Source organism: Notolabrus celidotus, chromosome 12 (genome assembly GCF_009762535.1).
Source record: "Notolabrus celidotus isolate fNotCel1 chromosome 12, fNotCel1.pri, whole genome shotgun sequence".
In the NCBI taxonomy this organism is placed as follows: Eukaryota; Metazoa; Chordata; class Actinopteri; order Labriformes; family Labridae; genus Notolabrus; species Notolabrus celidotus.
Window position 1 is genome coordinate 12,133,216 of NC_048283.1, and position 17,407 is coordinate 12,150,622.

At 41.6% G+C, this 17,407-nt stretch overlaps 1 protein-coding gene across 1 annotated transcript in view; it reads right to left on the bottom strand.

Moving 5' to 3' along the window:
- Positions 1-1,200: 1,200 nt before the first annotated feature.
- lipeb (lipase, hormone-sensitive b) overlaps positions 1,201-17,407 on the bottom strand; it is a 35,096-nt gene continuing 18,889 nt past the window's right edge. The window contains exons 5-13 of the mRNA XM_034698094.1: positions 16,662-16,807; positions 16,080-16,265; positions 14,957-15,109; positions 11,583-11,727; positions 10,714-10,941; positions 9,324-9,509; positions 8,062-8,243; positions 7,010-7,276; positions 1,201-5,415 (exon numbers count right to left, since the gene is read on the bottom strand). Coding sequence (XP_034553985.1) covers positions 5,011-5,415; positions 7,010-7,276; positions 8,062-8,243; positions 9,324-9,509; positions 10,714-10,941; positions 11,583-11,727; positions 14,957-15,109; positions 16,080-16,265; positions 16,662-16,807 — 1,898 coding nt within the window. The 3' untranslated portion in view covers positions 1,201-5,010. The remainder of the gene's footprint in view (positions 5,416-7,009; positions 7,277-8,061; positions 8,244-9,323; positions 9,510-10,713; positions 10,942-11,582; positions 11,728-14,956; positions 15,110-16,079; positions 16,266-16,661; positions 16,808-17,407) is intronic.

Consider the following 17,407-nt stretch of genomic DNA (forward strand, 5'->3'; position numbering starts at 1 on the left):
TTAATTTGTATACACTTCTCTATATCATTTACATTTTAATATAATATGTACTATTATTGTTGTTGTTGTTGTTGTGTCACTGTCTGTGTGCTGTCTTGGTTTTGTGTTGTTTGCATTTAACAAAATGTCAATAAACTTATCTGTGAAAAAAAAGAAAACAAGGCACAATGTCCACAAGTTTAATACCTGCATACAAAAAAAGTTTAATCTAAGCTAATGTAAAGAAATGTCAACAAATGTGTAGTTTTTGAGCTTACTTCATAATTATGGAGTTAGATTTTAATAAGCTTTATCTTATAGTTGGTCTATTATAATCTCATTATGCTAAACTTTTTTTTTGTTGGTAGTTGAGGCATATTTTTCACAAGCTAATCCAAAGATTCAATCCTAATTCTTGTCTACAGATTAGGTAGAGCTCTCTGGGTGTTTTTAAAAGTAAACTTTAGACTTACCTTTTCAATCTAGCTTTTAATTTGGAGTAATTCAAGTTTAGCCCCGGACAGCATTATTATTATAATCAGTGCTTTAACATTTATTTATCTATATATTTCTTGTATTTATCTGATCTTTTTAACTCTACCTTATTTTTTAAACTTTTCTTTCTAGTCTTACTTGTTTTATTAATTTAACTGTATTTATTTTATTTTAGTATTTTATTTAGAATCCTGCCTTTTATAATTTCACCATTACTGTTGTTTTCGGTCTCTCTATTATTTTGTGAAGCACTTTTGCCTGCATGTTTATATGTATGAAAGATGCTATATAATTAAAGTTGAGCTGAGTTGAGGTGTCATACATATATGAGTGAAGAGGATATTTCCATGAGAAGTTTGTTGGAGTGCAAGCAGTATCACATGGGAATACAAGTACCTCAAAATTGGGCTTATACTTAAACTTTCCAATTCTCTGCAGCTTTATAAGTCACATAGAGATTTGTGCCATGTGTTTTTTTATGTATATGATCTGACACTTACTCAAGTTCAGACTCATTAAACATTTAGGATAAAGTTAAGTTGTAGGTATTCATAGACTTATATCATCATATTTTAAAAAAATAATCAAAAGTCATCAGACAACAAAGATCTTGTCTGCTATATCAAATTAAAGTCTCTATTTCTTATCCACTGTGACTTTTAGTTAACCTTTAGCTTGATCAATGCAAAGGAAAGGTTAGTTCATGAGCTCTAGCACAACAGTGGGTTCATGGGAGAATATATTTATTTAGATAAAAATCAACAATGGAAGAAACCAGCCTAGACAACATTGTGGTATGAGACCTGCAAAGAAAATGCAGTCAAATCAAAAATGCAATCAATCTGATTAACAAATCTTAAAGTAAAAATATCTACAATGTTTAATATACATCATATTTTTATTCACAGGTTTGCACTTATGGTGATCTGAATAAAACAAAGCTTTAAAATTCAAAAAGTAAACTTAAAAATGCTGTGTTTCCAGTCTATGGCTTGTTTTGTTTTTTTTAAAGGCTTATATATTCTACATCAGAAATGCAATTTACAGTGCAGAGCAATTTGCATATGGATAGAGGCTGTGACACTCGCTAGCACCTACATTTTCAATAATACCTTATGAGAGCAAACACTAAACAGCAAGAATGCCAATCTAGCTGCAGACTTTGGTGCTTATTGAAATTTAGACCACAGCTGTAGAATATCAAACACACAGATAAAATAAGTATTCTTATAAGGAGACATTTCTGAGGAGTGGTTCGAGGTCAGTCGAATGCATTGATGCATGAGTGAAATAGTTCCGTCTCTAGGTTTGGTAATTATAAAGTCCAGCCTTGAGTAGAGTAAAACATAACTAAACATCTGAGACTGTGGAAACAAGAACTGTGCAAGGAAACATGTTGTGATGCTGGTGTGTAACTGCATAGCTTTACCCAAGACCTAAATAGTATCAGCAGCCAGCTCATACTTGTAGCAGCATTGCTTTTTTTTTTTTTGCATTGCAAATAAAAAATAAAAAAAAATCAGCCCTGGGCAAGGAAAATCTCAAGTAAGGAAAACTTTCGAGGAATAAAAACTGCAGAGGTACGCTGTTCAACCTGATTATTGAAGGACTAAACAAAAAGAAAACAGCTTTACACTGAAACAACTGGTATGCACTCTCAAGGGCATTTTGTGGTTGTAAACTGGGTCTGTGGATCATCAACAATGAGACGCTATGAAGCAGCAACTGTAGATTGAAACAATACTACAACACACATTCAAGCTTTCAGTTACAGGCAGCATAAAAGCATCAGTGGAACCATAGTAGTTCCAGGAATATGTAAAAAAAAAAAAAAAGAGGTTGCACCGACTACTCTATCTCTCCAGTACACCAGATGGGCTCTCTGGTGCATCACCTGCACCCAGGTTGGCCTAAAGCATGAGTGGTCATCAAGGGTAAGAGGCAGACGGAGGTCAAACAACAGCAAGTGGGTGAAGTTTTGACACATTTGTTTGCAAGTAGCTAACATAATTTATACAACAAAGTGCTTATGGCCAATCAACCCTGCTGGGCTTCATGAGCGAGGAACAAATAGGACAACAAGTCAATGTTTATCACAGGAAAAAAAATAAAAAAGGTTGACCCACAGGGAGAGATCGCTCTAAAAAAAAATGATGATTTATACTACAAATAGTCTCTTGAGTGTAAAGTGCCATTACTGTCTTTATGTGAACACACAACACAACACAAAGAGGCGCACCCAAGCCGTGCAAGCTTGTGTTTCTGAAACACCTCTGAGACAAATTGGATCACACGCAGACTCTATTTTAGCCACACACAGGCACCATGTAAAGTAAAAATAAACATGCATAGGAACTCAAGCTTATACACTCGCACAGACTGACAAATTAACTACTGCAAAAGTGCAGAGTGAGCATAAACAGCTGCTAGTAAAGCAAGTACAAACTTCAGCCCATCATCTCCAGGAGGATGAGTGTATTACTTTCTTTTTCTTCACGGTCCTGGTTCTCTCCATCAATCTGACTAAAAATATTGCAGTAAGTACTCCGAGCTGACAGAACTGAGCATGGTCTAATCCTGTAGCATGACTTTGCTGCTTAAAAATCCTGCTCTTCTACGGGTGGGTAGGATTTTTCACTCACAGCTTCAGCTAAATCCTATTCATCACACAGCATCTCTCTCTACAGACCTGGCAACCCAAGCCCTGTTACCAGGCAAGGGCAGGACGGTGACAGTTCCAGCATTGTTGGCATCTATATTTAGTTGGGCCTGATAGAAGGAGTGACCCTCTGAAGGACATTTTTGTGTACTTTAAAGTGCTTCAGTGGCAACTCGCTTCAAAGGAGTGTCCTCAAGTTTATTAAAAACAAAGTCGACTAACGAAGGAGATGAAGGGGAGCTAAACTAATCTAGACCACCAGCTGTTTTTTAAGTTGGCCAAAATACAAGTTCAGTGGCTTCATGACACTCCTCCAGTCTATTTTCCTTGAGAGGATCCTGGAGCATTGCCTAAAAGCCTCCGATTTGTGGAAACAGATTGTCAGGCAGGAGATACCCCGCATGAAGAGAAGTGGTACTTCTGACACACAGCTTACTGTGCAGAGAGGTGGTGAGCAATAACGCCTGGTGAGGAACAGGGGCAATCTGAGAGGAAATCAGTGCAGTGGAGTTAAAAATGAGTATTGATAGCTGAGGGCCGGGCTTTCTGCTGCTTCTTGCTCTCACTTCCTTTAGTTGAAAGGAGTAAATATTGAGCAACAGTTCCTGGTCTTGAAATAATAACACAAAAATACTGTGATTGTTCTTAAAAAGCTTGTCAGATGGGACCAAAGCTCTCCAGCTAGGGTCTTCAAAACAACTCAGTGCGTCGTCATAAATTCATCGTAGCAATCAATGAAATGCAATCTTTGCATTATTAATACCAGCACTACGAAAACAATGTCTAAAACAGGCAGCATCTCTGGAGGGCACTGTGTCCCTGTGTTATATTCTACATCTTCTTTATCCTGTCAGCATGCAGCACTGAGAGCAGGATATGATTTCAACTGATAAGTCCAGGGATGTCAGGGAAGCTGTGCCAAAGAAGCAGAGGTAAATATGGAGATCATTCAAAAAACATGGAATAAAACAGCATAAGATAACATTAAACAAACGTAATAATATAAAAATCAACATACAGCCCTGTAGTGATTCAATGATTACAATATAGCAATACAAAAAGATATAAATAAAAAGTTTAACTACTGCATAGGTGTTGCTATGTATGATTAAAAAACTGCAACAGAATAACTAGAAACGAGTGAATCAATTCTTCCAGTTTAGAGCCTTTTAGTCGGTTGTGTTTCGCTCTGTAATTGTATTTAGCAGAGTCAACACACTTACTATCCACAAAGTGAGCTATATTGACTGCCAAACTGGCGTAATAGAGAACACAATGAGGAGTTATTAGTCTGATTTAGAGAGGCTCCCTTTAGGACAAGTGGCCATTTTGATAGGATGGCTGTGTACAGAAGCATATAGTGTGCCTGCTGCCGTCTGATTAGGATCTCAAATGACTGCCTTAGCCTGGATGAATCACCCATTCAGGCCGCGTCTCGAGACTCTTCTGTTCTGCTTTGTGTCCGAGCCTCCACTGCCTAACGGCGACTCTGTTTAAGTATCTGTGTCGCATGTGTGGGTGTGTGCAGGTCTTTGATCTGTGTTGCTGCTAAATTACCATTTGATTTGAAAACACGACTGTCTTCTGTGGGTGTGTTCGTTTTTGTCTGCCAGATTTGCGTCGGTGCATGACGATGCAGACAAGTGGATAGAAATGTAAAGCAGAGGAGGTTGCATTTCGCTTTGCTCCTTTTTTTTGTCGTCTCTCACTAAACTGGGCAATCTCCTAGACTGCCCTCTCCCCTTTAGTGTTTTAGGATGCTTTCTCTCTCTTCTTTTTTAAGCATTGCACTGCCTAAATTTATCTGACTTTCATTTGCTCTTTCTCTTTTCACTCCTCAGGAGAACTGCAGTCCTTCTGTTTTTATCTAACCTTATTTAAGACCCAATGCCACCAGCATCAGTGTTATTCTGGGCCTCAACGGCTACTAAGCCCTCCCCATCAGATATTTTATCCGCTTTCTCATCAGTCAGCTCCACTTCCTCAATGGGGCAAACGAAGAGAGAACTGGCTTCCCCAGAAGAGGTCGACACACCCCTATCCGTCCGCTCCAGCTTGCGGTGCTTGCGCGGCTCCGGGGGCGAATTGTTCTGGGTGAAGACGGCGCGGATTCTCTCCGCGCAGACGTTGCCAGCTTCTCTCGTCTCCCTGGAGAGCTGATATAGGCTGAGAAAGCCGTGGGGGAGGTCGTCCACCACGCACAGAGTGACAGGCTGGTCTATGCTCCTCAAACGTTTGGCAAACATCACAGAGTCATCCAGCATGGGGTCCAACGCACAAGCCTGAGAGATGGGAGGAGAAAAAGAGTGAGAAAAAGGGAGGAAAACAAATTAGGATTCCCTTCAGACATGTCAAGAATCTTAATTAAGGGATGAAGAAAAGGAAGCCAAGCGTCCCGGTCTCTTTTGTCCCAGCTTTCTTTACATTCTCGCTGACTCACTCTAGGCACTTAAAAAGCAGTACCAATTTCCTCATTTTCATATTAACACTCTTTTCACAAGAGAGCAGGCGTCAACCCCCAAATCTTTGCCATCACACTCCGTCTCACTCTCTCAGACGGAAATATAAGCAGTGAGTGTACCGCACTCTGTGCTCTTATCTCTTAACATTTAGAGGATGCCATTTTCTACCTACTCAATCCCTCAATCTGCTCCTCCCTTCTCTTCGCTATCAATACCAAACAATCCTGGTCTGCTCTTGGATGCTCAAACACAAGTATGATAAGCTCACAACTTGAAAGAAACATGGGAACGATCAATTTTCTCCTAAAGTCAACTAAATATAGACGGCTGCAAGTGGCTCTTTAAAGTGCTGCTTGACACTGCACTTCAACCTACGTGTTTTTAACCATGTTCTGTCAATCATATTAAACAGGACCAAGCCATTAAATGATCTTAACAGGAATATTTAAAAGAAGGATCAAAAAGGATCAAATGTGTGTATGATGACAAACCTGACAGATCAGTCAGACGGCCTTTTGGACTGCAGAGTCAGTACGACCTTGACATCCTGCTTTTTTTGCTTACAGGTGGAGTACGTGTCCACTTCCTCACTACAAAACATTGTTTGAGCTACAAGTGAATGAAGGGGGTGTCTATTATGAAAGAGACACAGAGTGCAGGAGTAATAATGAAAGTGACTCCTCTCCTCTTCCTCGAACAATGAGCAAATTAAAGGAAGAAAATGCAAAAAGCAAATCAACTAGCACCACACGGTCATCCTTTTCTCTTTTTTGTTATTACTGAGTTCATTTGTTTTGAAGAGTTGGAGGACTCCACGGATAAAACTTCTCCCATTGATATTAATACAAGTGATAAACACAGAAGGAGCATTAATTTAAACAGCTACAGTAATATTACCAGCAGCCTTTCCCCGGGCTATGATATATGTCCACAGAAGAGCATGAGTGGGTCTGATATTTAGTATGTACTGCTTGATTCTGCTTTTTATTGTTTGAATTATCTTCAATAAAGAAATCATAACTCATTCATGGGGGCTGGTTTGGCCTTGCAGTTAAATCGCATGCCCCATTTACAGAGGATATAGTCATCCAGGTTTGACTCCAGCTGTTCGCAGCTTGTCATGCTACACCCTCTCTTCCCAGCTTCCTAATTTATCCACCATCCTCTCTCTGAATAAAGGCGTATAAGCCCAAAAATGGACTTAAAACAAAAGGATTCAACCTTCAAATCTGCCAAAGGCAAAGCATGTTAATGAAGAATATCTCAATGATTAACTAATGAGTGAGTTTTATTTATTTCTTCATCAGGGCACTCCTTAAACTGGCAGTAAAATCAACATGTGTTGGAATAAATCAATGTTGTGAGCATATTCTTTGCATTTTTGCCTGCTTTGATGTCAACTGCTTCTTCTTACCACAAGGTGCACAGGTGGAAGCCCTTTCAGCATGCTATCAGGAGCCAGAAGAGGAGAGCAGAAAGGATCCTTGAAGACAGGAGAGACCTCCACCCTCATCTCAGCCAGCTGCATTGAGCGAAGAGGCTCAAACCCCAAGGGGAACTCCCTAGGGTGCTCCAGCTCTGATCCCTCCTCTGCAGCAGGGGGCGGTATAGCCACTGATGACAGGTCCCTGGAAAAGCAGGGGTCTGCATCCTTGGTGAGGTAGAAGCTCACATCTTCTGGCTGTATAAAATAAGAGATAGGAAATAATTCAAGTGAGTTTGGACAGCACTGTGTGGTCAAAAGGAGAAGGCACGGTCAAAAATACGAGAAATAAGAAATATCTGACAGGGAACTAGATTAAAATACACACACACTACTTTGTCCTTGTGAAAATGTTCAAAATACTTTGGCTCAGTGCCGGAGAGCCTTGGCTGAACAATCCTCGTTTCAAGGAGGAAAAGCAAATTTAAAATCCTACATCACCTCTGCTTGCTATTTTTCCCAAGCAAGTCACTAATCCACTCCGCCTGTGTGAAAATACATCCGAGGATAATCTGCAGTACCTTGCCAGCACACGCACAAACCAGAAAGTTTTGATATCCAGTCAGCATTTTCAGGGGGAATCTGTTTGAGGTATGGTGACATAATCTCAACTAAGTTCAGATACATTAAACATGCACATCACAGCAAAGTGTGCAGCATTGTGTGACAGACGGCCAAAATATCTAGCTGCTGATGTTTTCTTCGTTTTTTAAAAACGTCTACAACGGCACACTAAATCCTTTTTATACAAGCTGTATGAAAGCAGGAATGAGTGGATCACTGATAGGAGTCGGGTGAAATATCTCTTCACTTTGCACTATGAAGATCATCAATTTACTGACCTTTCCCTCATCACCTGATCTAACTCCCACAAGAATCCTCACTTACAGCTCAACCCATACATCTCACACACTCTCTACTTCCTCTGATCATCAAGTGAAAGCAAGCTAATCTTAATGTAAACATGGTGAAGCGTGACGTACGGCTCGCTCAGACAGCGGCGGTGAGTTGTGAGAGGTGGAATTGCTGTGGGATCCCAAGTCCTGACAAGTCTGGCTCTTGACAGATAATTTCCGTGTGGGGAATTCTGAGGTCTCGGAGGGTACAGGGGGGTCAGCGTGAGGAGAGGAGATGGAGGCTTCTGAGATGCTCTTCCTCACGGTGCCTAAGAGGAGAGATGAAGAGAGGAGAAACAGAGTGATTTAAGAGACATCTGGCAAAAGTTACATCTAAATACAAAATGAGTGCATTAAAAAGTAAAAACTAAACACACTAATTACAGTAAATGCTCTAAAAAAGGACAAAGATGCCACTCAAAAAGACGCCACTTGAATTAGCTTCGGGTCAATGGCAGCTGGAGGACGCAAGGAAAAAAAACCAGCAGTGATAGTACACAAGCACTTCACTTCTTCCACAGATTCCACTTATCATACGTCCTCTGGTTGACAGCCAACAGTTAAAAGCCTAAAATGCTAATTGGAATATATCAGGAAGAAGAGAGGAGAAGTGGGTGGAGGAAAATTCAAACAGTGCTGTCATGGTGATATCATCCTCCCGCCCTGAGCCGTCAAAACACAGCTGTAAGAGTCGTCGTGGCTGGTCTCTTCACAAAGCGCTTGCAATCTCTCATCTCTTTAATAATGAACCATCTCTGAGCCATGATGGCCTTTTAATAATGCACACCCAACAATGACATTCTCATTAGTTTGGGCTTGCAGCTGTGGGGGTGTCACCTAGCTAAGGGGACACCAGGGAAATTACGGTTCGCCACCAGATTTACGGTGGCGACAATTAACAATTACTGTCAAAGCCCTGCTGCTCCAAAGAGGTGAATTGATATGAATGGAGAGACAGGAGTGTTACGTAACAGAGTGGGACAAAGTCGTAATTGGTTAGTTGATGATGAATAAACAGGATCCATGACTGCAACCTCCTCCATATGGGATCTAAATGAACTTAGGGGCATTTGATGTTGTTGCAATCATAACACTTAAATAAATCGTCTCAATTAAAACTAAAAACATGGGCGGTAAAAACAAACACAATCACTCAGTGTGGTTTGACCTGAACTTTCAGTGGATACATTTAATCAAAGACAGAAAAGTATGGCATCTGTAGAAAACTTTGAACTCAAAAGCAGCCAAGCAAAACACATTCATCGCCCACGTCTCATCTCCTGTCGCCACCTGACTGCACAAACACGCACAACACACACATCCATGCACAAAAGCAATAGCCGGTGTACCAGTGGCTCCTGGTGGCGCCTCTGCAGCTGTGCCAGGAGATGATGTTGCTCTGTTTGCATCCAGCAGAGAGTGGATCCAGTTTGAGGCTCCCTGTCGGAAGTCTCTCAGCAGCAGTGCCGTGTCTCTTTTTACCATGCTCAGCGTGCTCACTTTTTCTATCTGCGTCTCCGTCTGTGGATCACTGCCTGGAGAGGGGGAAACGCGGCGGAAGAGTCAGAAAGAGGAGGACAGATGCACAGAGATGAGAGTGACTTCCCTATTCATCAAGTAAAGATGAGAATCAGGGAAGATTGAGAAGCAAAGCGTAAATATGCTGCCATGCAACATTTTGTTTTACAGAAGACAACATAGAGCAGTGACAGGATGAGTGAATAGAAAATTATATGTGTTTTAATTCAATAATTAAAAGGGGGGAAAATGAAAGAAAAGCATAATTGGCAGATTTGACTGACTCAGTGTTCCTCACCTTCTTTCTCAGCTGTAATAATTCACAAACGTGGTTTCTGCTTGAGTGTTTTTTGTGTATAATCTTTGCGTTTGCAGGTTGAGTTGTTGCAAGTTACTTTCTCAGATAAGATGCAGCCTTGGTGTTGACGATTCTACTGTAATGTCTAATTGTAATAGTGAGGAACAGCTTCTTTCCTGAGGCCGTAAGACTGCTGAACTCTGGTGGTGCTCTGTAGTCTCGTCCGCACCCAGCTGTACAGACTCTGACATGAACAGTACAATAAAACGGACTACCTCAAAACTTGCACACTGTACATTTGCATATGCAATTGCACTATGACATAAATAACCCAATCAGTCCATGCACAATATTTATATTTGTACTTATATTTTTATATTTATTACTAGTGTCTTCCTTTAATTGTGTGTTCTTTGTGGCTTCATACGGGACCTGAGAAACGGAAATTCGTCCCATATCATGTGACAGCTTGTATTGGTATGACAATAAAAAACCTTGAATCTTGAATCTTGTAATCTATTAACAGACAGTGCAGACATGGGCTGATTGACCTCAAGCTCAAACTGTAACAGTTTAGCTCATGACTCAGCTGTTTTTGGAATTGGAAAAAAACTTCAGGCTTTTTGCCATGCTTAAGTGTTGTATTAATTAATCTAAAAGACTAGAGTGTATTAATAACATAGAAATAACTGTTACAGCATGGGGAAAATATCATTTATGCCACACAAGAAGCTGTGGGTGTTATTTACTGTTAATAAATCACCAACTGAAGTCCAGACTAATAGATCAAGTGCATGATTGATGTGGAGCAGATGGCAGAGCATGCAGAACTGCTTGAAAGAAAAAGATAGAAGAAAACAGATCTAAACTCGCCAGACAAAACAGAGTCCTGGCTTGTTTCTTTTAATAACACGCGCTCTTACCTGCGTAGGCGCTGAGACACCTGGAGAGCACACTGAGAGGCAGCAGGGGATCCATAAGTGTTAGCAGACGAGAGGGCGACGCGTAGGCTGTCAGCAGGGTGGCCGGGTAGGCTGCCACGATGCCATCTGGCATACGAACACCAAAGGCAGTGGCGCGCATCGTCACCGTTACACACAGGTTGCCTCCTGCACTGTCACCAGCCAGACACACTTTCTCTCCCGTCCAACCTGCGGAGATAAAAATAGGACAGGTATGATAGGGTGGAGGAAAAGAGGAGAGGAACCAATGATAGCTCTGAGGGAAAACAGAGAAATGGAACACTTAATAAAAGGTGGAAAGATTGAAAAAAAAAACACCCACTGGGACGGTGAAAATAAAAGACAGTGTGACAACCATCAAGTTACAGTGCCTTTCTCTCTACAGTCCCACTGCTGAATATTTGGCTACAGAGAGGAAGTTCTGTCTCACCGTCTCCCTCACGGCACTCATATTGTCTGCTTGTACTCTCACACTAACATAATGCATTGCGATCACTGTTAATTTGACACGGTGTTCTTCAGCAGCCGGATGTTCCCGGAACAGACGAGACGCCTTTTTTCTGCGTTCATTGTAAGCATCACAATTTGTGGGATGATACAGAACAAGGGGTACGCTGCAAGACATTGTGCTGCAGCATGATTACTTTCAAAGTGATGAATGAATTCTCTCGGGAGGCATGGGGGAATGTAAGTGGGGACTTACAGATGCTCATTAATTCTAATAAACCACTTTCTTTTACCTGCCTTATGTATCATTTCAACTGAGCATATTTTTTCATTACTGTTAGACAAAGTACAGAGGAGATAAAACAGCGTCCGCCTCTGTGTACCTAGTAGATGGTGGTTTTTTAGAGCCCAGCAGTAGGCGTAGAAACACTCCTCCAGAGCCCTTGGGAAGGGGGCCTCAGGGGCTAAAGAGTAGTCCACTGACAGGATGGGGACGCCGAGGTCCTGGGACCAGCTCTTCAGATAAGGCTGCAAAAGAAAGAATACAAGGGTACACAGAGGGGTGAACATCTGATGGGGAAAGAACAATCAGTTTCACAGTGAATACATAATGTGTTGTTAAATTTATGAGAACAACAGCAGCAACAATAAAACACAGAGGCAGTGAGACGGAGAGACAAAGAAATGTGGTGGGAGAGAGACGCGTGGGTGTTAACGTTAAAGAAAGGAGGATAAAAAATTATAAGTCCTTCTGATTTCATCTGTCTGCTTTCAGGATTACTGTCTAGACAAAGAGAATGAGCATTGCCCTCACTGGCACCTCCGTTCCCCATCTTTGTACACAGTCATAACAGGTGGCCACCACATGTTCCAGTTTGCTGGGGGGGAAAAGGACAAAGACAAGGAGGTGGGATGGTTGTGGATTCACAGGGATTCAAAGTGCTGAGTGTCTCCCTTTTTTCTTTCCTCCACAGTCAAGCTGTGTTTACTATTCTGATGCCAACCTAAGGCAAGTACTCGACTTCACAGCTGAATTGCACTGACCTTGAAATAGGAGAAAGGCATCGAAACTTGTCATGAAAAATAATTATTCCTTCCACAATGCATTCATCCTTTCTCCTCTGTCTTTATCTTCTCTCAACAGGTTTCTGACGAGCTGTGACAGCGCTGTCGCTTTCACCGCCAGCCCTCCAATCACAATGCCAGGAAAAAGTACAGTGTGTCTGTGTGTTTGCTTGTATGACGGCTCGCCGACCAGTGAGTCAATATAAAAAATAATAATCAAAGGAACAGCTTCAGCAGTCAGCTGTGCTGTCTTAAGGCCCAACCTGTCATAATACATCTCAGAGTGAGAATGACGACATGACAAGCGTGCATGCCGCTCATGCACTGATCATGTCAGTGTGGGGATGGAATCAGCAAAGATAGGCCAAAGGTGTGAGTGTGTGCACTTGTGTATGAGAAAGAGCCATTGTTGCAAGGCTAGAATTAGTGTCAAGATGTGGTTGAGTCAATGTGCAGGACCGTCAGTTAGTTAGTTTATCATCCGTCTGCATAAAAAGGTATGGACTCACAAGAAACCGCCCAACAAGCAGAGACGAGGTGTGTGTGTGTGTGTGTGTGTGTGTGTGTGTGTGTGTGTGTGTGTGTGTGTGTGTGTGTGTGTGTGTGTGTGTGTGTGTGTGTGTGTGTGTGTGTGTGTGTGTGTTTGTGTGTGTTGTTGATCTGGGTACATAGCTAGCTAATTTTACATGACTCAGGAAATGCTTCTTCTACACACATCTACACAAAGAAAACCTCTCACACCAATTCAGAGAGTCCCAGATCTGTTCTCGTAGCAGGAATTAATGAGAGCTGCAGTCCTGCTCATTCTTAGACAGGCAGCGCAGTTAATCTGAAAGTGTAAACCTCTGCTGGCCAAACACTGTGTGGGTGTGTGCGTGTGTGTGTGGTCCGTGTCCAAATTGCCTAATGCACAGATGCCAGCGCATCCACCCCTGTGATCTCAGCATCATTGAGCACCGAGGGCACTAAAAAGCTCCCGCCACTGAAGGACACTGAGTGACAAAAAAAAAGGATTCTGTAAGGTATTCCAAAGATTGAGAGAGAGGGTATTTAAAAAAACAGAGAGCCCAGAAGAAGAAGAAGAAGAAGAAGAAGAAGAAGAAGAAGAAGAGGAAGGAAGGATAGTCTGACAACGCTTCCATTAGTGCCCGGGGTAATCTTTCTCTGCAGGGTTGTACAGTTCCGTGTTAATTCAACATGACAGCCCAGCTCACTCTCTTCTCTGATTGCTCCTTCTCATCCACTGGTTGCTACACTGCTGCAGATCAAGGATGCCCATGTCCTTGGCAATTTCACAGAGTCCTGTCTTGTGGTAGCTGCAAGTAGGCTGATGCTATGTAAAGATTGCACACAGCTGAAGATGACTAGATCGGCGTAGGACCAACAAGGAGAGGCAAGGGAACAACTTGAGATGAACCCACAACAGGTACAACACTTCCCCTACATTCTACACACTGGAATGAATTGGAAAGTCTTTGAATAAAGTCTAGAGCAATGACAAAAATACAATCCAGGTACATGACCTGACTGTCAAGGTTGTGGGGACCTCGCTGGACTGTACACCAATATGTTATCTCTTTGGTACAGAATTGAACAAAACACTGGATCCCACACATACGAAGAGGATTGCTATGATATCCTACATAGTGAAGAAATGTATCCTTCTCAGATGGAATCAGCACAGACCCCCTACATTTAACCTGTTCGAACAAACTTTGAATGAAACCTTACGTCTGGTACAACGCACATACACTCTGGAAAACAAAGGAGATGTTTTCCTAAAAGTTTGGCAGCCGCTTATGGACCTCTGACATCCACCCAGCATGGCTGGCCATGCTTGGACTCTGAGTACAAAAAGACAACGTAATATGACCATGGTTTATGTACTTGCACTTATTATTTGTACTTATTATAATGTACATATTTGTGTTTTACAAAATGTTTTTAATTTGTTTTATTTTTATTTATTTATTTATATTTTCCTCTTTTTCCCCTCTTCTTTTGACTTTCCTCTCGTGTTTGTTTTTCGTCTTGTATGTTATAAAATGTTGAAAATGAATAAAAAGATAATTGGAAAAAAAATACAAATCCAATATAATATTTCCCATGAGGCCTAGGTTTAATTGTGTGTCCCTCTTCTTTTCAAGCAGATTAAAATACATGTAGGTCATACTCTCCTCCTCAGTATGTAAAAAATAAAAAAGGTGAGACGACGATGAAGGGAATTCTGGATTTAGGTCTAAATGATTGATATTAAAAAGAACAGAGAGCTTTGTGTGAATATAACAAGTTAAGAAGGCAACTCAGGGAGGAATCAATACAAAAATGAACGACCACATTAACTGGTAACCTCTCTTCTTCTACACTGCCAAAGCTTAAATTAGCTGGGGTTCAATCACTGAGAAGAAGTTGAAGGTTTAGGGAAGTGAATGACTCACTCACTACATGATCACTGTTGTGATGGCTCTATGAGTTGAGTCAGATGTCTAATGATAGAGTTGTAGCGATGTCTTGTTTCTTTGCATTTTTGTTTCATTGTAATTATCAAAAACTGGTGGATTATAGTCAAAATATAACCTGGTACAAGCATGCATAGTCTTTCTGATCCAGTTTTTCTTCCAAGGGGAGGGGAAATGTGTGGCTTTTTATAAGTTAGGAAAAACTAGTCTGTGATTGAAGATTCCAATCTCACCTCATGGGACTTGGATGTCTGTGCTACAAAGCCTCCACCATGGAAGTGGATCAGGAGACAGGGGGATGGGGGGAGGCGTTTGGTCTTCAGCCCCAGCGATAGAGAGATGGAGCCCCCCTCCGCGCGTGAGAGAGATAGCAGAGCCTCGCTGTCCTGAAGAGAGAGAGAGGGAGAGAGAGACGGAAAAAGAGGATTTCAAGTTTCACAGAAAAGTAAACAAAATCAGATGATTTGGTCAAACACTCCAAAAACATCCCATGATGACAGTGACATGATGACAGACAGCACTGTTTGCATTATTCTGATAGATGTTCACATGCTGTGTACAGTGCAAACAAAGCCTTGTTTTCATTGTTATTATATGCCATTGCTAGTGTTCGCAACAGGCCTCCTTTGAGAGAGGGATTAACTAGCTGTTCTGCAGCAGCTTGCTGCCAGCATTTCCTGCGCCTGCATGAACGCACACTAATTCTCATTCATTTACAGAAACAAGGAGGAAGGAGAGCGGTGTCTGAGAGGGAGGGCTTCCGCTGATGCAAGCTCGTATTTAGCAACAGTAAAAAGGACACTTTTGTGTTGCTGGAGCGTGATCAATGGCTTAAAGTGTTTGTTGATGGCACTTGGTTTAGTGCCAGGCCTGCAAAGTAAGGAGGAGAACAAGCTCGGGGAGAAGAGAAGGAGTCTCTTGAGAGAATGTGGTCAGGGAAGTGGGGAGGAGGGAGATGAGTGATACCTTGAGTGATACCTTGAGTGATACTTTATGACAGAGTAAGAAGGAGAGGGGGAGATAATAAGAGGGATTAAATCTATGAGGATGAGTCAAAGCTTTCTTGTACTCTAACAAGAAATTCAAGAGATGTTTTACATATAGTTTGAACATTTGAATAACTTGTAGGGGAGGTAAATACACATAGTTTAAAAAGAAACAGACGAGGAAACTAAAACAAACAAGGTCACACAGGAAATATTTAGATAAGGTACAAGGAGTCAGTGTGAAACAAGCACTCAGTAAATACAAAAACTAGTCTGGTGTTGCATAAAATAGAAAATAATGAAGCTTTTTTATTTTGTTGCATTTTTCACTTGTGGCACTTTGGAGTGAGCAGAATAGTAATTTCAGTACCTGTCCTTCACGCAAGTCATAAGAGATGAGCCTCATCTGAACAGGAGCGGGCCCGAGGTGCGCTGACGGTGGAGTGATAGTTACAGATGCTTTGTGATTGGCCGCCAGGGGGAGGTCAAAGGCCATGGGGGGTACAGAAAGGGCCCGGTTCACCTTGACAGTAGTGGATGTCATACTGGCAAGACTCTGGAGGGAGGGAGGGAGATAATGGAGAAAAAGTGAGAACGCTATGGACCAGTAGAGAGAAAGTGTTGGACAGAAGGCAGAGAGAAAAAGAGAAAGAGTGCAAGTTACAGAGCGAGGCAGGCCACTGGAGAGAAAGAGAAACCGGATGAATAAATCATGAATCATTGAATAAATTGAATTCCACTCTATTATTACCAGCGGCCTGTGGGCCAAAATGCATAATGATAGACAAGGTACTTTTACCAGAGGAAAGTAAAATATCCCTGAAACAATTTTTAAATTAAAACAGGGCAGAGCACTTATCTTTGTGCATGGATCAGTGGTGACATCTGTAGACTACTGATAGCTCACAGATAGCGAGTGTGTGTTAACAAGATGCATTAACAGTCGACTCACTGAGAGGACTTCAGTCTCGGTGATGTTCCAGAAGGATTTCCAGAAGTGGACGTCCAGGTTCTGGGTGATGCGTTCAAATTCTGCCCCTCTCAACTCTGGATCGATAGCGTACTTTCCTGAGTTGAAGAAAGAGCTGGCTGCTACACCTGAGAAAGGGATAAAGGACGACAAAATGAGAAGGGTGTACTAACAGGCCGGGTACTCCTGAGACAATTTAATGAAAAAAATGAAATATGGTTAGAAATAAAAACGACAAGGATGGAGGGTGGAGGGTGGAGGAGGGGTGATGATGTGTATGGTTGAAGAGGGAGAAAAATGGAATTGAAAAAATGACTGGCAGGCAAAAGTTCAATAACAGGGCAATAAAAAAGTAATTTCACAAAGTCAGAAAGAGTAGGAACATCAAAACTGCAGAGCGGGCCTGCACCCTTGGACATAAAACAAAAACTTTTGAAAACATACGCTTAGTGAGAATGCAAAAGATGGAAGGTGGAAGGATTGAACACCAGATAGAATGTCTGTTTAGAAGATTCAGGGTGCTACAACACAGCAAACCTCAAAGAAGCAGCTACAGTAAAGCACCACTGTGAATCAGCCTTAATGCACTCACAGCACGATAATCATACTCTCATGTAGGGGGTGTCTGCTCTACTATGTTACTGCTATGTTGGAACGGATCAATATCAAGGAAATGACTTGGTTTCATACCACTGCAATAAATCAGGGATGTGCAGTGAAGAAAAGGA